Here is a 27,932-nt window from a genome sequence, read left to right as displayed (position 1 = left end):
TCATCTATTTAAATAAATAGTGTTACCTCGTTCAGCTATTTCGTATATAATATAATATATATAATATAATATAATATATATAATAGTCCGTAATGGCTTACAGCTTAAGATTTTTCAGATGTGTGGTCATTGATGCAAGTCCCTGACGTTTATGAACTACTATCTGGGGTAGTATCTTTATTTGAATGACATTATGTAGAGATTGCCCAATTCGCACATCCTAAGTTAATGGTTTCTTCGTGTCAGTGTTTTTTTAACGTCGATGACGTGCCATTTTTATTGAAGCAACGAGGATGTTTTAATGCAAGGACAGGAATGTTACACGTGTTTCAAATCACAAAACGGATTGTTTGAAGGATAAAAAAAAACGTAGTGTATTTCATATATGCCAAAGAGATTTAAACTTTTTACGTTTGTAAACATATTTATACCCGAATGAAGAAGTATAGACGCAAAAATACTTTTATATGTTAAATAACACATACAGCAACGAGGTATTAACACACACGGTACAGATGTAAAAGATAAAGGGGGTAAATAAATTGCGTATCTAACACACTTTGCCTCTTAAAATGACGAATCTAAATGGTATGGGTGCTTTGCCAGACACTGAAAGGTCCGCCGGAGGGTTTGATGGTATGGACGGGCCGGACTTAGCCGGTATTGATGATATAGTAGACGCTATGGATCTCTGTGAGGAACATGAAGTACCGTATGACGGGCTCGAGAATATTGACGAATTCATTGAAAGGCTGAGATTGCATTTTATAAAGCAGAAATTTGCAGAATCACGGAAGCAACAGGTACGTATTTGTATTTTGAAACCCATTTAGTCTGCACTAACCAATATCAGCCAGGTATTGAAAATAAAATCTTGAAAACGCTTGGAACTCGTATCACGCTCATGGACACTTTCAGAAGAAGACTGATATTGACCGTTTCAGAAGAAAGCTGGGCCTAAAACTCATTTGCAGAATGCGTTTGCGACCGCAGCGGGTACATACATGAGATTTTTGCATTTGGTAACAAACGCTTACTTAAGGTCGTGTATTAATTAAGTATCCTCGATTCCAAATTCAGTCTGTTTCCGAGTTTTTCTGTTACGTTTTTGTTTGGTTCTAACCAATTGGTAGGGTATAGGAGAAAATACACTATGTCATAACATCAGCGCAAAAAGTGATTAACTGCGTTGACATACGTTTTGCTCTTAGCCGACGATATGAATGATGTCTTAACCGGGAGTCTGAAGACCACATGATATACAAAATAATCATATGTTTTTGTGGTCTACTTGGCAGGGTGTAAGGTACTTGAGTCGGAAGTCGCGGATTCGAGCCGTGCTAAGTACTCGGTCGGTTATGCACCTTTGTGAAATTATTACGCCGGCCGTATAACCGTCCATCGTGCATAAATACTGTTAAAGCACGGTTTTGCTATAAATTATTTCTTAAGAAAGGTATGTAACAAATACTTAACGTAGAACAAAAATTAGGTAAAGATCCAGTAAGGTTAGGGGCAATGAATTCATGTGGCCTAAGCTGGAACATTAGACTCGATCTACTGCCTCCGCGAAAATTTTAAGATTTGGGATGCCAGTAAGTGCGTTTTTTCTTGCATCTTGAAAGCATTTTGGGTTAAGATTTTCAGTCAATTTCATAATATTTTTCAAGGATAACTATCCAATATTTGGCCAATTTTAGCAGATTGAATAATCAACATTTTTTTTTTCACCGAAGATCTTCACAAGTGTAGTCGGCTACCCGCACAACATTTAGCAGAAAATCTTCAAAAGTGTAAACGGCTATCTGTACAACTTTTATTTCACATAATGTTAAATCATTGCGGTTAACATAAGTTTCTGTGTACACACAAGATCTTGTCACATACCGTTCATATTTAGGATGTAATTTGAATAAAGTGGTATCTTCAAGCTTCAGTTGATGTTTTTACGTGGATAAATTCCGTAGCCGGACCGGACTGATCGAAGAAACGTTTGATTCGGAAAGGATCTATCCTGCTCACGTTGCAAGGCTTGTCACAGTAACTATGACCCTTATTCGAGTCAAGCATAAAGGCTTAGTGACTATAAAAGGGACTAGGTCACGGTGGGGCAGGGGTGGAGGGGTAAGGAGGGGTAAGACCTCCAGTTGGTGGTTTAACTTACCCCAGTGGTATCCCCGGGTTAGGAAGCACTTGGTGTTCGAGAAAACGACGAAAGTCCAGTAGAACTTATACAGTAGAACTTATACACTGTTAATAAACTATCTTTATCTCAACGTGAAATATAGCTTATGGTAGGGTGACTTCGACCAAGAAAGTCCACTATTTCTAGGGGTAACCCGGACCCAATTTTTAACAAGGCATGATATATACCGAAATGTTCGTAAAAGTTTGTAGATTCTGAAAGTGCCGGTGTAATGAAGTATTTCGACCCCCATAGAATAATGACCCCACGGTCATTATTCTATAGAAAAAGTGACCCCCCGGTCATAGTATTATGACCTCCAGATCATAGTACTATGACTCCCCCACGTGAAGTAAACTGAACCTCACGAAGAATATTGACTCCCATAAAAAAACGACCCCCTGTCATTTGGTCAAATTTAGTGATAACTCATGTATCTTAGGCCTAATTGGCATATAGATTTGCCCTTGTCCGTCCGTCCGTCCTTCCGTTTGACCATTAGCCCCAGATACCATCACTTGACACAGAAATCAGAGCATTCCGCAACGGGAAAAGGGATTCTATTTCTAGACGCTGTATCTTGGTGTATACATTTTTTTCAGGAAAATAAAAATTCACAATACGTTCATAAAACACACCAGTGTCAATAATCCCTGCAAACTTCGGTATGAAGTAATTCTTCAGAAGAAAACTGCACAAGAAACTGCTAGCATAGAACTTAATATTAATAGAAGTTGTAATACAATAGCAGTGGCAGTAAAGTACGGTAGCAACAACAATAGAAAGTAGTAGTAGTAGTAGTAGTAGTAGTGGCAGTGGTAGTGGCAGTTGCAGTTGCAGAAGCAGCAGCAGCAGCAGCAGCAGAGGAATAAGTGACAGCAACAACTGCAGCAAAAGAAGAAGATGTAGATGTACAAGACGTATTAGTGGAAGCAGGTATAGTAGTATCAGTAGTAGCAGTTGTAGTAGTAGTAGTATTAGAAGTAGTAGTAGAAGTAGTAGTAGAAGAAGAAGAAGTTCATGTAGTAATAGCAATAGAAGTAACGGCACCAGTAGTAGTAGTACAATGAAAATGTTAACTATTGGCAATGGAGGGCATTAGAGTTGTAGATCTAGTAAAATTGTCCGTTAGGTTTGGTGGGGATCACTTTTTAATAGATATTATCGTCGAAAGTCTTTTTAGGAGCCGGTGTTTTACACGGAAAGAGTAACTTTTTTAAATAGAATAATGTCCGGGAATCGATATTGTATGAGAGTTCGAATGTAGTAATTTCGGCAGTGAGTATTTTACATGGAAGGAGTCACTTTTTCTATGTAATAATAACCGGGGTCGTTATTCTATGAGATTCGAAGGGAGTCATCTTTAGGGAGTCAGTATTTTACTTGGAGGGGTCTGCTTTTCTATAGAATAATGACCGGGGGTCGTTATTCTATAGAGTTTTCAAAGGGAGTCAGTTTTTTATAAGGGGAGTCAATATTTTACAGGAAAGGAGTCACATTTTCTATAGAATAATGACCGGGGGGTCGACATTCTATGGGGGTCGAAATACTTCATTACACCGGCATAAATTGGCATAAATGGTGGCGAGCTGAGAAATCCAAGATGGCGTCCAAGATGGCCGCCATAAAATGAAAAAAGTGCTTTTTGTTAGAAATAAGGTTTTCTTCATTCACTTTTGATGAAATAAACTGTTGGCATGTATTGTTTTGTAGAATTATCGCAACACAACTTTCATGAATTGTAAAACATTCAAATGTAAAAAATATGTTAAAAGGTCAAATTCCTGCTAAAATACAAATTTTACCCATTCATTATCACTAATTTGTAGTTTTGAAAATTAGAACTTATAAATCCTTTTGAAAGAATTCAAAGAATGACACAAAAAGATTATCTGTTACAAAGAATGTCAATTATTGATGTTTTACAATAAAACTGTTGTTAAAGGTACTCATACTAATGTAACTTTATATGCGCATTACAAGCAGGTAAACAGAAAAGTACTTGAAGAAGCTGATACATATTGATACATGTGTCTAGTTTTCTTCCTCAAGTTATGTAGGTATGGAAAAACATTTTGTGGTGAGTCTCTAGTTCTATTTTATGTTTTCTATTCCTCCAAGGATAAGGATTTTTTATCCATTATGAGGTCAGAACATCAGAATAGCTACACATTTTGTTTATTTACGGTAATTGTTTTAAATTCTGTAGATTAGTTCATTTATTTACATTTCTTTTCATGGACACGGGTATTGCCGTATTACCCATAGACAGGTTTTCAATGCTATTCAATTATTGTGCGCATATTACCTCAAGCAAAGATTTGCATACAAAATAGAGTATACTTTTGCATAACTTGAAATATATGCACCTTGATAGAACATTATAAAACGTTTTTCAGAAGTTTCGACGATGTTACTGAAATATCTAAAAGTCTCAGAATTCAGTTTTACAGGAGCTGAAAAAAAATGATAATCGTCATATTTTCAATATATATAATCATATTCGGTTTTAACTGTCAAAACTGAAAACAAATTGACACTATTACCCTGCTTGAACGTATATATAAAATATTTCTTCATATCCCTTGATTAATAAATGACTGATAACCTATCCCAAAAGGGGATATTGTAGGTTGACAAAAATGTCGCCCCTTTTTCGTTAGAGAAAGGGGCATCAGTCCTGTGATGCGTGTATGTGGTAGCATGGTCACATTTTCTTTTTACAACAGTGTCCATTTTTAGTGTAGTGAGAAATGTTCAGTGGGAAGGACTCTTAGTGTGCTGGGGTTACATCTGGGTAGTGTTCACTTGGAAGTGATCACGGCATTGCGAGTACTGCTTACTGAGTAGTGTTCACGATACTGTGAGTACTGGTTACTGAGAAGTGTTCACGGTACCCTGAGTACTGCTCACTGAGTAGTGTTCACAGTAGTGTGAGTACTGATCACTGAGTAGTGTTCACGGTACTGTGAGTACTGGTTACTGAGTAGTGTTCACGGCACCCTGAGTACTGCTCACTGAGTAGTGTTCACAGTAGTGTGAGTACTGATCACTGAGTAGTGTTCACGGTACTGCGAGTGCTGCTCACTGAATAGTGTTCACTGCACTGTGAGTACTGCTTACTGAGTAGTGTTCACGATACTGTAAGTACTGGTTACTGAGTAGTGTTCACGGCACCGTGAGTACTGCTCACTGAGTAGTGTTCACAGTAGTGTGAGTACTGATCACTGAGTAGTGTTCACGGTACTGCGAGTGCTGCTCACTGAGTAGTGTTCACGGCACCGTGAGTTCTGCTCACTGAGTAGTGTTCACGATACTGTGAGTACTGGTTACTGAGTAGTGTTCACGGCACCCTGAGTACTGCTCACTGAGTAGTGTTCACAGTAGTGTGAGTACTGATCACTGAGTAGTGTTCACGGTACTGCGAGTGCTGCTCACTGAGTAGTGTTCACGGCACCGTGAGCACTGCTCACTGACTAGTGTTCACGGTACTGTGAGTACTGCTCACTGAGTAGTGTTTGCCACCGTGAGTACTGCTCACTAAATAGTGCTCACGGCACCGTGAGTACTGCTCATTGAGTAGTGTTCACGGTACCCTGAGTACGGCTCAGTGAATAGTGTTCACGGTACTGTGTGTACCGCTCACTGAGTAGTGTTTGGCACCGTGAGTACTGCTCACTGAATAGTGTTCACGGTACTGTGAGTACTGCTCACTGAGTAGTCCTCAGCTGCGAGTACTGCTCACTGTATAGTGTTCACTGCACTGTGAGTACTGCTTACTGAGAAGTGTTCACGGCACCGTGAGTACTGCTCACTGAGTAGTGTTCACGGCACCGTGAGTACTGCTCACTGAGTAGTGTTCACGGCACCGTGAGTACTGCTCACTGAGTAGTGTTCACGGTACTGTGAGTACTGCTCAATGGTAGTGTTCACGGTACTGTGAGTGCTGCTCACTGAGTAGTGTTCACGGCACCGTAAGTACTGCTCACTGAGTAGTGTTCACGGCACCGTGAGTTTTGCGCACTGAATAACGTTCACGGCACTGTGAGTACTGCTCACTGAGTAGTGTTTATGGCACCGTACTGCTCACTGAGTAGTGTTCAGTGAGTAGCGTTCACGGTACTATGAGTACTGCTCACCGAGAATGAACTTAAGGACATGTTTTTGCATAAATACTTCTGAAATCTGAAAATTTTGCTGAAATCATATGCTAAATATATACGTTTATCTGTCCGATATTTGAGTTTCATGATTATTTGACTTTTTGACCTTTAATCTGCATAATAATTTTAGGCAATTTATGTTAAAAAGATACTCATAAAATCTAACATATCGTAGTAAAATATTAAACAGAAAAATAATTAAAATTTATATGAAAATGTACACATGATGGTATATTGTAGTCATCATTACTTTTGTAATGGCCATCTTGGACGTCATCTTGGATTTCTCAGATCGCCACCATTTATGCCAGTTTATGCCGGCAGCCTAATAAACTTCAAACTTTTACGAACATTTTGGTATGTAACTTGCCTTGTTAAAAATTGGGTCCGGGTTTTTAAATGGCCTAATTGTCGCCCTACCATTAGCCTATGTAGGTCACCGATTTCATGCCTTTTTGGTGTGTGACCATGACTCGACGAGTTCTATCTGGGGACAAAAGTCAAGGTCGCCAAACTTTCATCCAAGGGGTATAAGTTAAGAGTCACATATAAAAGCCCTGTTAAACCAGGAACACTTATAGCAGGAGTTCCGAAGAGTTATGCCCGCCAACATGAACGGCCTAAGTGACGCTATTTTTTTTAAGTTGGACAACTTTTCTTCACCAGAAAAGGAGTTACAGCCCTTTAACACATGGCATAGAGCTTTTATATATGAAATAAATAAAAAATCGGGTTGTTAGGTAACAAACTTGAGTGCGTTTTATAGACCCTCTTACCGTCCACCCAGTGCATTATACTCCGTTGGCTCCGACCTTGGGGCTCAAGATTTTTGTTAATTGAAGGGCCTTTGTAAGGTACCAAACTCTACCCAACCAAACTCTACCCAAACCCTAAAAATCTACCCCTAAGTTCTTTGTATGGGAACAACTTATTTCAGGATAACGTTTAAGTAGGTCAACCGGGGGATCCCAACTATATTCCATTTTGTAGGTGTACACGTCAGTTATATACTGGAAAGGCTCATCTGGTTGAGGTCAGGCACTCGCTGGCAGTTCAACTTTTAACCTCAAAGGGCTTTTGTATGCGAATTACAAACCTTAACTGGGTCAACATTTGGTTTGGGCCTCGACTAAAAGTGGCACATGCTCAACCGGTCAAGGTCAAGGACTCGCTGGGAATTCAACCTTGAACCTACAGACGGAGTAAAAAATAGGGTTAGGTATAGCGCTTAGGTGGCTAATCCCAGGAACCTCAACTTTATTCCATTTTATAGGCCTGAAAATACCCACCCGGTTGAGGTCAAGGGTTTGCTCAGGATCGAACTTACACCTTGTCCTATGCAAAGGCCCGAAGCGTGATCCCTTAACTGGGTCAACCTTTTGGCACCAACTCTATTCCATCTTTTTGGTTCTGGCCTCGACTCAAGACTCGCACACTCCCATCCGGTTAGGGTCATGAGTTCGCACTGAATTGAACCTTGTACCTGTAAAATTGGTATAAGTACTTACCTGTAAAACTGGTGCAAGTACGGTTCGGCTTTGCGGTTAACTGGGTCAACTTCACGACAACTTCAGTTGCAAGAACTTGTTGCCCAACCCTTTCTGCTTTACTTCTTCATGATGTGTATATGTTCTGTTATTGTAAATATGTATAGAGCAAATAAAATACGATTGTATGAGTGAAAAGGCCTTTGCATAGGAAAGGGGCTAGAGGTAGGGTACAGATTTCCCATAAAAAAGCCTTAACTGATCCAGGAAAAGGCCTTTATACGGAAATTCTTAACCCTACCCTTTTCCCCGACCAGGCCTTTATACGAGAAAAGCCTTTACATAGGATGGGGGTAGGGGTAGAATACAGATTTCCCGTACAAAGGCCCTACCTGATCCAGGAAAAGGCCTTTACACGGAAATTCCTACCCCTACCCCTATACCCCGACCAGGCCTTTATACGAGAAAAGCCTTTACATAGGACTGAGAGTAGGGGCAGAAGTAGAATTTCCCGTACAAAGGCCCTACCTGGTTCAGGCCTTTGAACGGAAAAGGCCTTCGCATAGGAATTCCTAATCCTACTCCCAACCAAAATCTCATACAAAGGTCCAATCCCGCGTAAAGTCTACGAAATTATTGGACTTCGACTTTGTTATCAAGGCCTTCAGACGGGAAAAGGCCTTTATATGGGACACGTCCAAGCCTTTATATGGGACAGTTTCCCATACAAAGACCCATCCAACGGAAACGTTTTTCACTTCTTACAATTTACATATCCTATACAAAGGACTTCCTATGCAAAGGCCCGAATATTTTGAACTCTGCATCGAAGGGTTGGGGTAGAAAACCGTCCCGTGCAAAGGCTTTCCCGTGCAGAGGCCCTGTAACGTAGGACATTTCAGCGCGTTACGTTGGGCACGCAATGTCACGTTCAGGCGGTGCTTCCGGAAGTTGGCATCATCTTGACCGCGCACATTTTTACTGACCCCGACCTCTAAGGTCTACCCGTTCCGCCCTGGGGTCTTGGGGTAGGATTCCAACGTCCGTTCGGGGCAGATCGCGTGCCAAAATTGACCGTCCATTACATGATATTTTGCGTTTCAGGGCCCATAACTCGTAAGTGGTCGAACCAATCGGGGTCATAACACGGCCGATTGATGTCAGAACTGTGCCCGATTGACTCGACCGAGAGTCACCCAGATCTGTCACCATGGACTTTCCACCTGAAACCTTAAAAGTTAAAAACCGTCACTTACAGTGGCTCTTGTCCAGAGATTACCCACCCCTGCCTCTCTTCCTTTACAAAGGCATTTTTTCTTAACCAGATAAAAAAGTTACCCCCTCATATACACAGGCCCTCCAACTCGAGGCCTTGGAAAATTCATGGACCTGATGGGAACACGACCTTCTTAACCTTTACCTCGACCTTGACACCGACCCCTACCCCGACCCCCTCGAGGGCGAGATTTTCAGCTTGAAAGCCTTAATATAGTAATATTCTGGACTACCCATAACCAAGGGGAGATAATTTAAGGGAAATGACAGTATCTCTTCCCATACAAACGCCCTCCAACTAGAGCACTTTGAAAATTTCGGGACATAATCCTAACACGACCCTCCTACCTTAACTTTTACATTCACATTGACCTTCACTTTCACCCCAACCTTGAACTTGATCTGACCTTGACCCCTACCCATAAACCGACCCCCACAAGGGCGACATTTTAAGCTTGAAAACCTTCTCCAGGGGAGATCATTTAAGGGAAATAACAATATCTCTTCCCATACAAAGGCCTTCCAACTCGTGCACTTTCGGAAAAAAATTTGGGACGTGATCGCAACATGACCCTCCTACCTTGACCTTCACATTGACCTTTCACCTTAACCCCGAACTTATTTTTAGTTTATACTAATTTGTTTTAGCTTGTAAGGAAAGCTTCAAGCTTATTGTAACCACTCGCGAGTCCGCTTCCAGGAAAAACTAGTTCTGGTGTCATATGAGAAGTCATGGTCGTGACCCCAGTGTTGCACGAACCCACGACTCCTGGATTGAGCGGCCGGCACCTTATCCACTAGACCACCGCTCCCTTGATAAATTTGACCTTGACCTTGACCCTTATCCCTATCCCGACCCCTATGAGGGCAACATTTTAAGCTTAAAAGCCTTAATTTATATAGGAATATTTTGAACTACCCCGAACCAACGGGAGATAATTTAAGGCTCCCCAAGGGTGGCAAGCTTTAAATCCTTCATATAGGAATATTCTGGACCACCCCAAACCAAGGGGAGATAATTTAAGGGAAATAATGAAACCTCTTCATATACAAAGGCCCTTCAACTCATGGACTTTGAAAAAAGTTCGGGACATGATAGTAACCCTAACACTCCTACCTTGACCCTGACATTCACTTTCACCTTAACTTTGACCCCTGTCCCTACATTTCTGGCCAGGATTGCAACACGACATTCCCTTGACGTTGACCTTGAGCTTCACCCCGACCCCATCCCAAGGGCAACAACTTCAGCTTAAAGCCTTTATATAGGAATATTCTTGTCTGCCCCTAAGCCAAGGGGGGATAATTCAAGAGGAAATAATGCCATAAGCCTTTATATAGGAATCCCCAGGACCTACCCCGACTCAATCCAAGGGGAATAATATGTGGGGAGGTTACTGCAGTATGCTAAGCCTCTATATCAAACAAACGGGGTAGATACCGCTAAATAAAAAAAATGAATTCTTGACCTACCCAAAGAGGGTGGGCCCATAAGATAGCGCCCGTCCTTGGGACCAAAATACATAGGTCAAATTTTGCTCAGAGCGCAACGTCGCACCCTTGGGCTAATAATCTGCAAGGGCTCCTATACGGGCGTTTCAGGCCAGTAATATATGGGATCATTCGTGGAGTTCGGGCCAATATATGTATTGATAAAACTGTTTCCGTGAAATACAAATCTATTTTAGACATAGTTGAGTTAGTTTACTGGCTACTTCAGTAGTTTTGATTAAACTATCCATATATATCTTAAACAGATATTTGTTTTCGGACACAATTCTGAAACTGACTCTTTGCTCTATTCAAATAAATGTCTGTGCTGACTTAGCAGTGACATAGGTCGCGTAATATCATTTTTGAAAACATTAATGTTGTAATTTCGATGTTCTAGTACGCTGAGGCTTTGCGCTTCCGGGTTATCTACCCTAAACTTTTATTTGTTATCAATAAAAGTCTATCAATCCTAGAAAATTCAGCTGTTTATACATGTAGCAAACAGTCAAGAAGCCTACTTTTGACAAAGTTTCAACGTCGGTTTTACGAAATTTATTCCATTTATGTGTTTAAAAACTTACAGAAAATGTAATATATAGTTTTGTCCATGACACGCTTTCAAACTGCTAATGGTTTGTGATACTAGTATATACCTTTTTAATAATTGAGCCGTGCCATGAGAAAACCAACATAGTGGGTTTGCGACCAGCATGGATCCAGACCAGCCTGCGCATCCGCGCAGTCTGGTCAGGATCCATGCTGTTCGCTTTTAAAGCCTATTGGAATTGGAGAAACTGTTAGCGGACAGCATGGATCCTGACCAGACTGCGCGGATGCGGAGGCTAGTCTGGATCCATGCTGGTCGCACACCCATTATGTTGGTTTTCTCATGGCACGGCTCAATTTAAGATCAAACTTATGAACGTACACAAATGTATGGATTATATGACTAGGGATAGTGTCTGTCACATACAACAATATAGCTTTTAATTAGTATGCGTAGACTACATGATTTTGTTCATGGGACGTAACTCCTGAAGTTATTCAAATTGTGACAATATTGCCCTTATCTTTTCAAAACATAAGTAGTTGAGACGGAATTTTGCCGAGATAATAAAGGTGAAGAAAAATATGTTTGAAAAAAAAATCTAGTTAGTGGCCAGACTAGTTTTATTTACGGGCTGGAGAACAGCTGCCCTGAGGTCAGGCAGTGGTAATTACGTGACGAGTTGGGCTACTGCGCCGTATGCTCGCTTGAGATGCAGATGTCTTCTTGTTAAAAGACCATTCAGCTGGCTTACTGAAGGTCGGTGTTTCTACCCCCGTGCCTGAGAGAATGCTTGGAGAGATACCGGGGTCTTCCTCCTCCACCAAAAGCTGAAAAGTTCGTCAGATGACCTAAAGTGTGTCGATGTGACTCTAAGCAAAATACACAATCCTTAGCCTATACTGAAATGAATGTCATTATACCCATAAGCGAAATAAATCATTATTATCGCAAGTTATATCTGTATCTTATTCTTTGTAATTCAAATTATTTCAACCAGGAAGTCTCATTTTGAATACATAATAGATATAATAAGTGGTAATTTTTTTTATTCAAATATTTACCAATCCTTGTCGTTCCTTTGATAAAACGCATTTAATTGGTCGATATAGATTCTATTGACAAAAAAGCTAGACAGCAGTTTCCTAAGAATATGACAAGTAAAAATATCCGATAAAATACTTAAAGTACATAAAAAAAAGAAAAATAGTCCTATACAGCTGTGGAAGTATGGTCGACTGCCTACGGATCCATCTTTAAATCCATTTTAAGTAGGGCATATTAAGGTCATTCTGACCACATGTGTTGGTCTGGCAGTGTTTTTTTTTTCTAGCAGTGGCCAGGCAATATAGCCTTTTAACAATAAAACCGTTTTCAAAAATGTTATTTACTGAAACCGTCTTCCACAATTAGTGATAATCTCGGTCGTCAGGGGAGGTAACTAGACTCATGGATTGGGAAAACGCTAGTAATAAATAGCATATTATTCGTATTTGTGGATGAACACCCTTACATTCTTACAATGATCTGTCAGTAACTTTGAATAAAATGTAAATATTTCTTTAAAAGTGCGCGACAATTTGCGGGTCCTTTTTCTGGTTCAATTATCAAACTTCAATGGCCGTTTGCCATATTTCGTTGATCTGATTTTAGATCTGCACTTTAAATATGCAGTATCTCTCATGCATACGCTATGTTTTAATTCAAATATTTTTTTTATCCTGGATACCAAGTGACCAACTTGCTTCACAATATTACCCTTCTGTTGAAATTGACCCAGTTTTTCTTTCGTCATTCCGTAAATATTGAATTGGGTGGTGCTTTCTTCTATAGATCGTAGCCACGAGCGAAAGCGTAGTTCTCGAGTGAAAAATTGTTTAATGTTAAGGAAGTTGATCTTTGATAAATTAATTGCCCCTCACCACTGAGGGTTCGAAACTTCACTTGATGTACAGGTCTTTCATGTGAGGAAGCCACCCAGCTATACCCAGTTGCCCGACCGCGATGATATAATGCCCAGAGGGGTGTATGGGATCTTCATCCAGTATCAGAGCTAGGAAAATCGCCATATGATGTATGATTGTAAATCTAAAAAAACAACAACAAAGAAAACAAACAATAAAACTATATTGACTGATTTTATCATTCTGTAGACTAAAATGTGTTCTATTCTTTGCAACATTAAAATATTTTTGCACAGGTATTTCATAATGGGCATATTTTGTATCTATTTGTATGGACATAAAATGACTTTTAAAAGACATAAAATGATACATGATACCTTCTGCTGACAATACAGCCATGGCGTAGAATACTGATTAGATTAACAAATACATCTACTCTACAAAGATCTAGGCTTCAGAAACACCTTAAATGTGGGCTGGTTAATATACCAGTAAATCATTTCGTCACAGTCAACACATAAATGATTTAGAATCACTCTCCCACAGATCCTCGCCGGGGATAAAATGCATGCAAAGGATCTGGCTTTATATCCTCCGTGCGAGCCTGTAAAGCTGTCTACAACCATCAAAGCTGGCTAGTCGCCATGTTACCTCTACCGCGTAAGTTATGGCTGGCGCTGGTGGTGTTTTGAGCAGTATGATCTGTCTATATACAACACTTGTTAATTTGACTAAAATATTAAAAATAAATTAATTAAAAATATATTAATATCTGATTTCCTGTTGTCAGAACTATTCATACGAACCCCGGGCAATAGTTTTTACTATTGACCGGCAAGCTATACAGTAAGTGTCTAATATCTAATACTGCATTGTGCATCTGAATGTACGTTGCAGGCTTTCATATAAAGAATGACAAAAAATAAATACCCATGATTTATTGAGACATGCGTTGTCTGTTTCGGGTTTCAGTCATTGTATCCCGAACATTCTGTGTATAATAGCACCCACAATAAAACGCTAATTATCTTTAAAATGTTGCAGCCTTTACGAAGATGTACTTAACGATAAGCACCAACTTTGTGCAGTTTGTCTCGTTTCTTTTCTTCTTTCTTTGGTGGTGGGGATGGTTCTGTCGTAATGCGTTTTTGTGCCCCCCCCCCCCCATGAGTGGTGGGGGCATATAGATTTGGTCTTGTCCGTGCGTCCGTCCGTGCGTCTGTCCGTCCGTCCAAAGTTCGTGACACGCCTAGCTCGAAAAGTATTTGATATAGATTCATGAAACCTTGCATGAGTCTTTATCATGATATGAACTTGCGCACCTCCTATTTTTCGTCTGGCCTCGCCCCCTATTTTCAGAGTTATGGCCCCTGAAATAGTCAAAAATGCACATTTTCACATTGTGACATGCCTAGCTCAAAAAGTATTTGATATAGATTCATGAAACCTTGCATGAGTCTTTATCATGATATGAACTTGCGCACCTCCTATTTTTCATTTGGGTCCGCCCCCAATTTTTACAGTTATGGCCCCAGAAATAGTCAAAAATGCACATTTTCACCTTGTGACACGCCTAGCTCAAGAAGAATTTGATATAGATTCATGAAACCTTGCATGAGTCTTAATCATGATATGAACTTGCGCACCTCCTATTTTTCATTTGGGTCCGCCCCCTATTTTCAGAGTTATGGCCCCTGAAATAGTCAAAAATGCACATTTTCACCTTGTGACATGCCTAGCTCAAAAAGTATTTGATATAGATTCATGAAACCGTGCATGAGTCTTTATCATGATATGAACTTGCACACCTCCTATTTTTCATTTGGGTCCGCCCCCTATTTTTAAAGTTATTGCCCCTGAAATAGTCAAAAATGTACATTTTCACCTTGTGACGCACCTAGCTCAAAAAGTATTTAATATAAATGGTTGAAAACTTGCATAAGTCTTTATCATGATATAAACTTGCACACCTCTAATTTTTTGGCTGGTTCCACCCCCTATTTTTAAAGTTATGGCCCCTGAAATAGTAAAAAAAAATGCACTTTTTCACCTAATTATGTGCCTAGCTCAAAAAGTATTTGATGTAAATTCAGGAAACCTTGCAGGAGTCTTTATCATAATGTGGCCTTGCACACTTGGCATTCTTGAGAATCTTACTCTTATTACAGAGTTATGGCCCTTGAAATAGCCAAAATAGTAGATTTTTTGTTTGTGATGCTCATAGCTCAAAAAGTATAGGGCCTAGAATAATGAACCCTTTTCATAAAATGTTTGTTGAGGCTATACCCCATTAAGTCTGCAAACATTTGAATTATTGCCCAGTGGGGGGCACACCCTGTGTCCTACAGACACATTCTAGTTTCCGGCTTCCACTGGCTCCCGCATTTAGCCAAGTTTAAACAAAAATGTAATAGCGCTGTCCGCTGTCTGTTGTAGTTTAGATTGGTTTCAACACAGTTACACAATGATTTTGTATGGCGTCTTCCCAGCTTTAATGGGTAACATGGTAGAACCTCTGACCTTCTGCATGCAAGCTGGATAGGTTCCACACGCCAGGTACTAATTCTGTCCAAATTTTGGACGAAAAATGTCGGAAATTATATAGGTGATAATCTATTATAAAACAAAAACTAGGAAAATCCGTGCATTCTGATTCTAAGGAAAAGAACCTGCTCTGAAAAAACTTTGAGATAAAAGTAGTTCTAAAATGTGACAACGCAGTTTAAAATTAAGGTACATGTTTTTACACTTTTATTGTGCATTTCGTTTACTTCTCTAACTTGCTGTAAGAGCATACTATGCAATTAAAGTTGAAAGAATGAATTTACTAGCCTGAAACTTAAAACGGTAAATGGCGTTGCATTTCGTTCGTACTTCGACGGCACAATGATTTTTACAGAAGCTATTATCAACAAGGTTTCAAAAGATCTTACAATACTGTTATACTGGTGCATTATGGAGATTTTGTTTAAGATTATCCATGATCGCATTGATTAACAGTATCGTATTTCAAATTATTCAGATTGTCCTTGGAGAAACCTCTTGAAATGTATGCGGGTATCCGTACAACTGGCCCCACACACCTTTTAATGTATAAGGCTGAAGAAGAAAAAGTATAGGTTTTTGTTAACATACTAGTATATTTAATGGCCTTCAAATCACTAAATGGAACCTACTTGTATTTTGTACACGGCGTAAGCATGATTTGGCTCAGTCTTCCCAATGGATCACGGAAAATAGAACATCGAGTCCAAACTGCTGTTCTGAATGTAGAATCGATCTGAATGAGTGTGTCGGCACTGGAATTTTATAATGGTTCATATTCCATGCTGTTATAAAAGAAAAAAGGTCTAGTTATGTTCAAATTCTAAATATGCTGTTAAAATTCGCAGGTCATTTACTTTCATTTTGTTGATAAGACAGAATGGTAGACAAACGATGTTCCACTAAAAATAATTATATCTTTCAGTATTGTCCTACACGAAAACCAATATTTTGATATATCATATGTATTGAGTTTCATGTGGGAATCCCCTCGTCTTTATCTTTTTGGCCGGGTATTTAAACAATCTTATTCATGCATTAATCGTCACATTGAATTGTAAATGAAAGAATGAAATAACAGGAGCGGATTTCAAGGAAGTATATAGCCGTTTGTTCTTCTTCCGATTATTCATACATTTAGCGACAGCCAAAGTTTAGTCGCGTTTTTGGACTGACTGAAAGAATGACTGTTCATGAAAGATAAAGAAAAACTAAAATATTTCTTTTATATATCACTATAAAGTATATTTATACAGTTGAGAAGCAAATAAAAAAATGGAATTTTATAGACAGTTTTCAAATACGTCTAGCGAAGCAGACGACATGGAATTAACACTTAAAAACATTGAGGATCTTCAGGATATTTTAGAAGCAGACGACTTTGCAAATTCTAATAGTATTCCTATTGATGGAATCGAAACTTTGGAAGAACTTAAAGAAAGGTTTATATTACATTTGAAGAAATATAGCGGGAAAAACAGAAAAGTCAAGGTATTTTTACTATAATTTAAAAATCATGTTCTTTTATTTTACACGTTATTTCATAGAGAAGTTGTGACAAACTATTATAAACAGCGACTCAAATATTGAAACAAAATGAAGAAAGGCTGCATAGAAAGTTAGATACATTGTATTTTTTAACACCCGTGTTTTTTGATGTGGGTGAGCGTAGGTGGGCGTGGGGGCGAGATCCAGCAACTTTTATTAATATAATATTATATGATAATACTCGTATTTTAATTTTGTTCTCTCTGCGTACAAACTTTCACGAAGCATCGGTAGCGGATAAAGCTGTTCTATATAGTAAAAATATTTAAATGATAAAACAAGAAAATATAATTCAGAACTTAAACAGTAGGATACAAAGCAAATGTGAAATTCCGTATAAAGCTAAAAACCGACATTGCGAGCAACATTCTTACATTTTCAGGTTAAAGTAGAAAATATAAGAAATTCTCATTTTTTCAACAAAATTTCGAGACGCTTACTTTCGTAAAATGAATAAAATATTGAAATAAAATAAATTTCTTTTTTCCAACTTCTTTGTTTTGACTGAATACTTTCTTTTATTAAACTGATAAATACGTTGGAAAGCGGGGAATTGGTTACAGTAGCGGTAAGACAACGCAATCAGCCTAATTATCTTCATCTGGATAGTATTCGTGATGGTAATTAAAACCAAGGCTCACGTTACATTTTGAAACACCCGTCAGTCACGCTTGAAACATGCAGTATCGTTCACTGCAAGCACGCATGCACACATGATAGGGACATACATAGGTTATTACATAAATGCATACAAACTCTTAAAGAATTCAAAGGTGAATGCATAAAAAACAAAATATTATTAAAATATCATATTTCAGACACAAATATTTGCCCTTGAGTCCATTGTATGAACTAACCAATCACCGTTGAAAACTTAAAATTGTCTGTATTGAATTCGTCAAAGATCAAATACAGCAATGAAATATTGACATAGAACCAATAGTCAATGCAGGAGAGCTTAATAAATATTTTTAAGGTTATCCGATCAAGGAAGTCGCTTTATTCTCGCTAACAAGCGTAAATTTGAAGACAAGAAGACATAAAAAAAACAAAGGTGTGCAATATATATAGTCATGCTAGTATTCCATGCTCTAGCACGTCGGTTAACACCCTATCTGTTCACTCTTATTAATCGTGACTTCATATAAAACTACCGGCTGTTTGGCTGCACCTGTTATATTCTTGACATTAAACGGCTGCAGGGGTTGCGTTGATCCTTTGAAAAATAGGCCAGAGGGACAGAATGAAAAGCCTGTCCGGCTAACTTAGCCTAGCTCTTTGCGAATAGACAGTCTGGTTCTTTACGTGCCCGGTGTATAGCACCGATATACGCGAAGCATCTCAGAAACTTCCAGTGCCTGAACCAGGATTCGAGCCCCGGACCTCTGGATTTACAGTCAAGCGTGTTACCACTAGACCACCGATCCACCAACACAAAAAAAGAAAACAAATACATAAAAATACTAAATTTAAAATTACATGCATTCTTGTAACAGAAAATTCTACTTTGTACACACGTTGGGTTAATTAATCCACTTACAGACTTTATATTCATATACTCATAAGGTAGTTTTCGCAGAAATAAATGATTTTTTACGATTACCGAGATGGAGAGAAAGAAAACATGAATTATAGATTAGTAAGATCACCCTGTTACATTGCGTATCAAAACGTTTTGCCTAAGCCTACACGATTTTCTGTTGTTTTTTTCTACAGTCAGTTGATATGTACACATATGGAATAATTCGTTTTGCGGAGATAATAAGAAAAAAGACTTTTGATGTTATAAAAAGAACAGCATTTCCTGGGAAAAATAATAGTGTCTTAGTATTGAGGACGCTGTTTAACAACACGGTTATAACACTATTACAGAGAAAATAAGCACGCATTTTTCACATAACATTTGTACTTTGATCATTATTTCAGATTGAGAAGAACATGCAACTGGCTGGTCAGGATGACGCAAACCGAAGAAAGAAGTTGACGTCCGTCATGACTGACATGTTGTCTATCATACACAAACAAGGACCTGACATGGCACCAAGAAGGGACAGCCAGCTGGTAGAGGGACTATTGCGACAGGAAGGCACCAGTGATAATCTAGCGAACGACTGTAAAGCATACATTAACAATTTGGAGAAAGGAGAATGCGTTGTCATAGTTGCAGGTATACGGCGAAACAAACAATAAAACATAGAAAACATATCGAGCGTACAATCTTCAGAGGAGTGTTTTCTTTATTCGTTATATCCGCCGCTGAAAAAGTCTTACCAGTTAGATTTCTGAATTGCAGTCCCCACCGCAAAAAATAAACGTTCTTCCCATTATTGACAATAAACATAAAATCACATCAAATTATTTTTAGTACATAAAATGCTCTCTCAAACCACAGGCGCTTGAAGCTCTATCAATACATTAAATAAATATGCATTACCATATCCCACCCACCTAATATACTCTGAAATAGTACAAATCTACGATCTCTTCAAGAGATCTAACCTGCATATACATTGATAGAGCTTCAAACACCTGTGCTCAAACTGACTTTTCTTCCTATATTTACTGTTATTTCGGGTTAACAGTTGAACGGGCGTCCCCTCTCAAAATCGGTGGGACCGCCCTCTTGCTCCTACGCTATATGTACCCTGACTTTCGGGCTATACACGACGCTAAACACCACTACTTTGCTCCATCAGCTTTTTTTTTACAAAATTTGTTCAATATGGTGGCATATTTCGGCCACATTTTATCCACAACTAAGAAGTTTATTTGTCTATATAACAAAAATAAAACATGCCAATCTTTGATGCATCAGTATTTCATCAGCAAGCCTAAAATGATATGTTCATTCCATTTGTTTTAATTTTTTCAGGAGAAACTTCAGCTGGCAAATCTAGTGTTCTGAATTTACTCTTTGAAGATGACATTTTACCTGTGCATAACAATAGCTCTACCTCAACAATAACCATAGTGCGTTATCACAAACGAAAACATACGCGTATAGTGTATAAGAATGGAGAGCCGGATGTAGAATTTGATTTGAATGAGGAAGGGCTTAAAAAGCTGCATGCAATCGCCTTTATGAAATCGGCAAGCGAGCGGGAAAATCACAACATCAAAGAAGTTCAAGTTTACCTACCCCTTCCATTGTTGCAGGTAATAGAAAAGACTTTTGTGTAATGACCATTTCTTTGCGTTTTTACCCTTACCTTGCTTAAATGTCTCCCACCACACAGTGGTGTGGGAGACATATTAATTTACTCCAGTCTGTGTGTGTCCGTGTGTCTGTGTGCCCGTGTGACTGTTACAAATGTTGTCCGCACTCTTAAGTCGAACATTTATCATCCGATTTTCACCAAATTTTAACAAAATGTGTTTGACCATAAGTCCTCGGCCAAGTTTGATAACTAGCTTAACTGGCCCAGGCACTTTGGAGCTGTGGCCCTTGAATTACCAAAAAATCGGCCTTTTTAATCTTCTCCGCGCTCTAAATCAAATATTTCTCATCCGATCTTCACCAGACTTAATCAAAGTGTGTTTGACCATAAGTCCTCGGCCAGGTTTGATAACTAGCCAAATCGACCCAGGCACTTTGGAATTATGGCCCTTGAATTACCGAAAATCGCCTTTTTTACTCTTGTTCGCGCTCTAAGTCGAACAATTCTCATTTGATCTTCACCAAACATGAACAAAATGTGTTTGCCAATAAGTCCTCGGCCAAGTTCGATTACTAGCCAAATCGCCTAAAGCGCTTCAGAATAATGGCCCTTAAATTATCGAAAATCAGCCTTTTTGCTCTTGTCCGCACTCTAAAGTCGAACAGTTCTCATCCGATCTTTACCAACCTTGAAACAAATGTTTTTGACCATAACTCCTCGGCCAAGTTCATTAATTAGCCAAGTCGCCCCAGGCACTTGAGAATTATGGTCCTTGAAATACCCAAAATAAGCCTTTTTACTCTTCAAAGGTATAATTGTAGTGAGTAAACAGTATATAAAGACTGACTTACTATTTAGATGATTAAGCAATTGTGGGAGACATGCGCTTTTGTCAAAAAACAGCTCTAGTTTCTATAATAAACGTCTATCTTTAAATTTCGACAGTACCATAAACTGTTAAAAGGAGTGTTTACCAAAAAGATACTAACTGACTGGCGAACAGTGCAGATTTTGATCAGACTGCACGGATGTGATCATGATCTACACTGGTCGCAAACGCAGAATCAGTTGTGTCCAGCATGATAAGGGTTAAATTCCCAATTGCAGACACATATAAATGAGAATACCATATAGAATTTATATGAACTTGGAACATATAATTGATGCTACAATCTAGCATACTAGGAAAAGAGCGATATTGTTGAACAAATGTTAACTTACTAGTAAATATTTCAGCCAGAAACATTGAAAAGTTTTACTGACAACAAATTATAACTGTTTGAAGTCTCTGAAAATTAGCAGCCCAATGTCTAAGCACTTTGAACTGGCCAAAACCCGAACATAAAGCTCAGATATACTTCCTATTAGTGTTGCCTACGCGATCGTATTATGTTTTCTTTAAGCTATTGCATTTACCATCCTTTCCTTATTGTTTTCCAGTCCGGTCTGGTATTTGTCGACACTCCAGGCATTGGTGAGAACGAGTTTCTAGAATCAGAACTCACCAACTTTATCAAAGATAACACTATACTTGGGTTTATGTACATAATCAAGACCGACAACGCTGGAGGCGTACAGGAAGACAGGGTATGTTAAATTACATACATTTCCTATTTTCACCTATAGGTTATTAATTACCTTTCAAAGCAAAAGATATAAACAAAAGGTATGCGGTTATCAAAGATGTTTCCATTTTTCGATGTAATTATTTGTGCGGACCATCTTTGTCAGCGACTTTGATTGATACTAAAGAAAATTCATTAATTTACGATATTTAATTTCTATTTCAGTTACTCGGTTTGTTGAAGATAGTTCTAGAATTGCAAAAGTCGCCTGACAGTGCCAACCGCAGGCATATAAAGTTTGATCCTAAATCCGCCTTGTTTGTATGTAACCGGGTGGACCTCGTTTGCAAAAATGAATTGGAGAAAGTGAAAAAGAATGCCAAAGGTAAATCACATTTCATTGCACATTCACATTAACATCATTTCTAAATTCTTATATTTGTTTGGTTTAACGTCGCACCAACACAATTATAGATCATATGGCGACTTTCCAACTCAGTTGATGGTGGAGGAAGACCCAAGGTGCCCCACCGTGCATTATTTTATCACGGGCGGGCGCCTATAGGTAGAACCACCGATCTTCTGTAAGCCAGCTGGATGGCTTCCTAATATAAAGAATTCAACGCCTCGAGTAAGGCTCGAACCTGCATTGGTGGGGGGCAAGTGATTCAAAGTCAGAGACCTTAACCACTTGACCACGGAGGCTCCCATTTCTAAATTCATTAAAATCTGTAAATTATTTAGAACTAAACTGTTTTCTCTTTCAAAATCAAGTAGATGCATCCTCTAACTGGCGATCAGTTTTATTTAATCTTAATATATTACTCTTTATGTATTGGATTTTGATAGGTTTATTTCAGTATTTCCAGTTTTAATCTAGTCAAATTAATTCACTCTGTATTATTCTCTTGGTCAAATCACACAGAGAACTCAAAAAAGTTTTAAGCAGTAAATTATTCAAAGTTTGTTTATCATTTCTTTGTTAAAATGACCAGGTGAGTAATTAATAAAAGTATATTTACATATAAGGACGGATAAGGAGTCCACTACAGAGAAACTAAGTCATTAGAAGTATAAAAGTCCATTATATTAATTAAATATAAAGTATTATAATTCATAACATTTTCCTCTGGATATCAGTTACTTGCAAAAATATTTGGTCACCTCTCACTACACAAAACCCATAGAACATCTAACATCTGAGAACAGCTTAATAAATCATATTCTCGCTTGAAAGTTGTAGTACTTTAAACTCAGCTAATATTTCTTTTTCTAGACAAGTTGTCCAAGTGCTGGCCAAATTTTGATGAGTCTCAGGTGATATTTTTCTCCACGGAAAAAGCAATGAGAGATGTAAATACGGACAGGGATTACATAAATGACAACTACAAACAATTTCTAGACAGTTTGAAGAATCTGTTCATATCTGCAATGGAGAAAAGAATAAAACAGTCATTCAAGTAAGTGTGTTTTGTTGACAAATTCTCCTACGATCCGGTTACCTTCGCATGAAATGTACATCACGATGTTCAAACGTTACTGTAGCTGGATTCAATAAACAGGACCCGCCCGCTTAGCTCAATAGGGAGAGCGCAGTCTACGGATCGCGGTATCGTGAGTCCGATCCCCGGGCGAGGCGTATGTTCTCCGTGGCGATTTAATAAAGGACATTTTGTCTGAAATCATTCGTCCTCCACCTCTGATAGATGTGGGGAAGTTGGCAGTTACTTGTGGAGAGGGAACACAGGTTAGGTTAAATGCCCGCCGTTACATAACTGAAATACTGTTGAAAATGGCGTTAAACCCTAAAAAACCCCAAATACTTTACTGACAAAGATGATTTCAAAACACAATTTCTTCTTAATTTTGTAAAATTGTATTTGTTATATTATGTGCTGTGATAATTTTCTTTGTTATCAATAATCTTGTAAAAGTATTTGCACTCAATGACTATTGGGTTGTATTAATAATTTTGAAGTTTGGCGTTCATACACAAAAATGTAATATTGTTATGAAGGTCTTAGCGTTTAAGGTACCATAATCAAGCATGTGTTCAACTTACAGATGGATAGAAAACGTTCTAAAACGAACTATACATCATCTGAAAACAGTTGTCAGGCGACTGGATCTTTCTGATATGGACCTAAAAGAAAAGTCGGAAACAGCTCGAGTGAAATTGGACAGACTGAGGCTAAAATCAGAGTCAGTACTTAGAGAGCTTAGAGCAAAACTTGATATCCAGTCAAAAGAAATGTGCAGCGAACTGAAGGATCACTTGAAGTCTGAATATTGTAAGCAGAAATTGACACGTGGCTGGTCGGCAGGGGAGATACCATCCGTTGACTCGGGACTAGGAGACTGGCCGTGGATTCAAATGAGAATCCATGAAGCTTTCTATGATAGGATGTTAGATTGCGTTGAAGACTGGAACAGGGACGAGAGACGTATAGAAAATCTCGAAGAAGAACTTTCCTACGAGATGAAGTTTCAATTGCAACTTCTAGAAGAAGAACTTGACGATATTGAGAAACAAATTCAGTGCGACTCGTCGTCTACCTCTTCTGATGAAATGTCCAATTTATCAAGAAGCCGGAGGAAAAGCATGCCAAGAATGTCACAAACCAGATCAAAATGTTTCCTTCCTGAACCCAAAATGCCATTAAAGCTCGCTGGAAGAGTGATTAGACCTTTTAAAACGCTAATGAACCCAATCAAAAACAAAATGAAAGTGAGCGACTATAAAACAGATCCAGTGAAAATGGCGGAGCAAACTGCAACCGTGATGTATAATCAACATGTAAATAACTCTGATCATTCATGTTCTGGACTGGTTCATCTAGCTGAATACCTATTGGAACGGCCGCGTGAATACATATTAGTTGTAGAAGGAAGGATACCAGATATGATTCTAGCCAACCAAATTCTCGTTAATCGCCTGGAAAAGTCCATTGAAACAGAAAGATTACACCAGTCGGAATACGAGGAGATGATGTCGTCTACAGAAGCTCTGAAGAAAGCATTGATGGAATACGGCGAGGGGTACATTTTTGTGGCTGATTTCAGTAGAGGCGAGTTACAAATTCAGCAAATGCCACATGAGGGCGGCGAAGCGATTTCTGTAGCATTTAATGTGACTGATTTTCTGCGGGGAAGCTCAGGAGATTTAGACATTTGTAGGAGGAGAGACATTCGAGGGTTGTGGACAGTAACTTATTCAGGTTGTCTTATTCGAAATGAGGTTGAGAGGCCCGTTGCAATTAAAGTTTACCTTCCTTCCTCTGGAGTGGAATTCACCTATAAAGAAGTAGCCAAACTGAGGTATGTTGAAAATATTTCTATTTGCGTAGTATGTGTACTGATCACAGTACTGTGATATTAATATATATAATATATTATAGATTTTTGTTAACTTGTACAAAGTTTACTATGGCAACTAAAGTAATGAATAATAAAATCTATAAAAAGATCCTTTGGAAGTAAAGAGCAACCAAGAAGAATAATAGCAGACTCGGTTTGATTGAGCCACCTATCCAGCGTAGTGTCTAAAATATACTTTTTGAGTAAGTTTATAGAATTCTGTTTTGATGAGATGACACATGATTCATGTCAGTATTTCTATAGCTAGCAATGCAATTTTATTGAATGTAACAATATATAACCTTTTTAGGTGTTTGACATGGCAGTCCAGAAGCATAGCAGAATTTCTTGGTATCCACAATGCCGAAACAATCACTCCGGCATTTGTATATGGCGGAGATTTAAAATCCGTCCGGCGTTCACTCAGTGGGTTCTGTAATAAACGGGAAAGTGTTCCAAACATGCTACTTGAGACCGCGTGCGGTCTGGAATATCTTCATAACAAGGGACTTGTTCATATGGAGCTCAGTCAAGATACAATAACAGTAAGTTTCGTTCCACTGTATATGTAGTTGTCTAAAAACACCTGATACAGATATGGTATAGTGAATAGTTTTATAATGTTAACGCTGTTTGCAAATGTTATCGGATTGTAGCAATGACAACAATAACGAGTGGTTTTACTTGTTGTAGGTATGTGTTTGATAATTATTGGCAAAGAAGTGTAACATCATTCTGAAATGACAACAGTAAACTTGCAGCAGTTTGTAACTTGAAGACAGATCTTTTGTCTTAATGTTGTTAGTTTGTACCCCATTATAGCGCAACTGCTGATGTCCTTTTCGGTAACAGATATAACAAAGTAATTGTTAATTATTGTGATATATTTTACAGGTGGATGAAACTGGAACAGTTCAACTCACAGGCGCTTGCTTGCCAAGGTTTGCCAAGCTTCCATTTGATACAGAGAGAATTGATACAGGAGATTTTGTGTATTTGGCACCGGAAGTTCTTCGTGGTGAAAAATATGAAGCATTTGCAGATATATACTCTTTCGGATTACTTATTCTTGAACTGGTGCAAACAGAAATCTCTGTAGTGTTCAAAGAGCAGAGAAAAATGACTCTTTGTGACTTCATTAGGACTGTTAATCCAGAAGAAATGCTCAAGTTAGATGCTGTAGTCGAAGTGTTCACTGTGAAAACGAGAGCGCTCATTGTAAACTGTCTTGAAATAGACAAAGAAAATCGTCCACAGATGTGCGAGGTAGTTGAATATACATCATACATTGGCAGTGAAGCGGACGCTCTTGCGAAACTGCCGTCACGGAGGTCGAGAGCGAGACCAATAAAACGACCGTCAGTAGAAAAAGATATGAACAACACTTATCTTTGATAGAGTGTGAAATTAACAAGTATTCTGTTCATTATGCATAGGAGTAAGAGACAGATAAGAATATATTGTAATGTATATTTATTAGAGGAAGTATTGTCAAGAAATTAGATATGTGCCAAAAGTTTAATAAGGAATAATAAGCTACGATGATGACCGTGAGACAGATATTTTTCTGCATGTATATGGTCATATATTACTGAAAAAGTGTAATTGTTATTATTATTGTTATTATTATACCAGATTTATATAGCGCGTTCAAAGGCGCTTTACATATAGCAAACGCAGCCCGTAGGCCGCGAAATTCATGACTCAGAGCGATCTGACCAGAGGGACAGAGTGAGATAAAACCCCCAGAACAGATGGAGAGAAATACTTTAATAATATTCGATTATATAGATTTACATATTTTCTTTAGGCAGGTACAGTCAAACCTGTGTTAAAGACTACCTCTGAACAGAGACCACCTGGCCCTGAAGACCATATGTTTTGTTTCCCGTTTTAACATTTACAGTGTATTTTGACCTGAGAATAAAGACCACCTTCCAATTAAGACCACATTTTGGCTCTCCCAAGGGTGGTCTTTATAGACAGGTTTGACTGTATACTTTTTATTTATGGACATTGCAGGTCTTTGAAAATTGTAAATTGGCTCTTTAACAGAGATTAACTGTGGTATTTATTCAAATATGGTATTTAGTAAACGCTTAGTTTGACGTAAACTGATGTCATTCAATATACAGTTTTGTTTTGTTACTCGTATGTTGTTATTCTCTGAATCGTTATATTTATTTCGTAAATAAAATGTAGAAATTATAGTATTTACTATTAGTTCCGTTGGCGCCAGTTAGTGTCATGTGCAAATGACATTTGCGGGAAACTGGACCTTCCATTTGTTTACTCTTGAAGGTTGTCTTATACAACTGAGAGGTAACGGTGTGCTTGCTCGGATTATTACTTGGGTATAATTTGTGGGTGGGTTTGTGCTCAGCCGAATTTGCATGTTTAATGAAGGGACAAAATTCTAACTTCCTTAACTACTATTGATTGTTGAAGTTCTCTCCCTTCCCTAACATATCACTGATAATATTTAGGCTACCAGTATTTTTAATATTCACCTGGTAACTCATTTTATGCTTTTGGGAGTAATTTATTTGTTTTATTTGTTCAACAATTGTTATAAATGTAATGCCAGAAATGGCCCATTTCGGAAAAAAAAATTATTATGTTCTATTTTACTTTAAATCGGAATTGAGTGCTTCTACGAAATAATACCATTATACCGAATGATATGGCTTCCCTCAGTAGTAGGT

At 38.4% G+C, this 27,932-nt stretch overlaps 1 protein-coding gene across 2 annotated transcripts; it reads left to right on the top strand.

Moving 5' to 3' along the window:
* Positions 1-210: 210 nt before the first annotated feature.
* LOC123529516 (uncharacterized) lies at positions 211-27,437 on the top strand. 2 transcript variants are annotated; one of them, XM_045309883.2, is made up of 9 exons: positions 211-803; positions 19,074-19,314; positions 20,020-20,303; positions 21,746-21,892; positions 22,096-22,255; positions 23,147-23,330; positions 23,935-25,188; positions 25,538-25,772; positions 26,122-27,437. In XM_045309883.2, the coding sequence occupies exons 1-9, from the start codon at positions 573-575 to the stop codon at positions 26,620-26,622; spliced, it is 3,237 nt and encodes a 1,078-aa protein (XP_045165818.2). In that variant the 5' UTR covers positions 211-572; the 3' UTR covers positions 26,623-27,437. The 2 variants fall into 2 exon arrangements, with proteins under 2 accessions (XP_045165818.2, XP_045165820.2); XM_045309885.2 differs by lacking the exon at positions 211-803 and adding an exon at positions 16,651-17,090.
* Positions 27,438-27,932: the final 495 nt, after the last annotated feature.

This window comes from Mercenaria mercenaria, chromosome 13 (assembly GCF_021730395.1).
Source record: "Mercenaria mercenaria strain notata chromosome 13, MADL_Memer_1, whole genome shotgun sequence".
NCBI lineage: Eukaryota > Metazoa > Mollusca > Bivalvia > Venerida > Veneridae > Mercenaria > Mercenaria mercenaria.
Note: the sequence above shows the minus strand (reverse complement) of the source record. Positions and strands in the feature narration are given on the sequence as shown.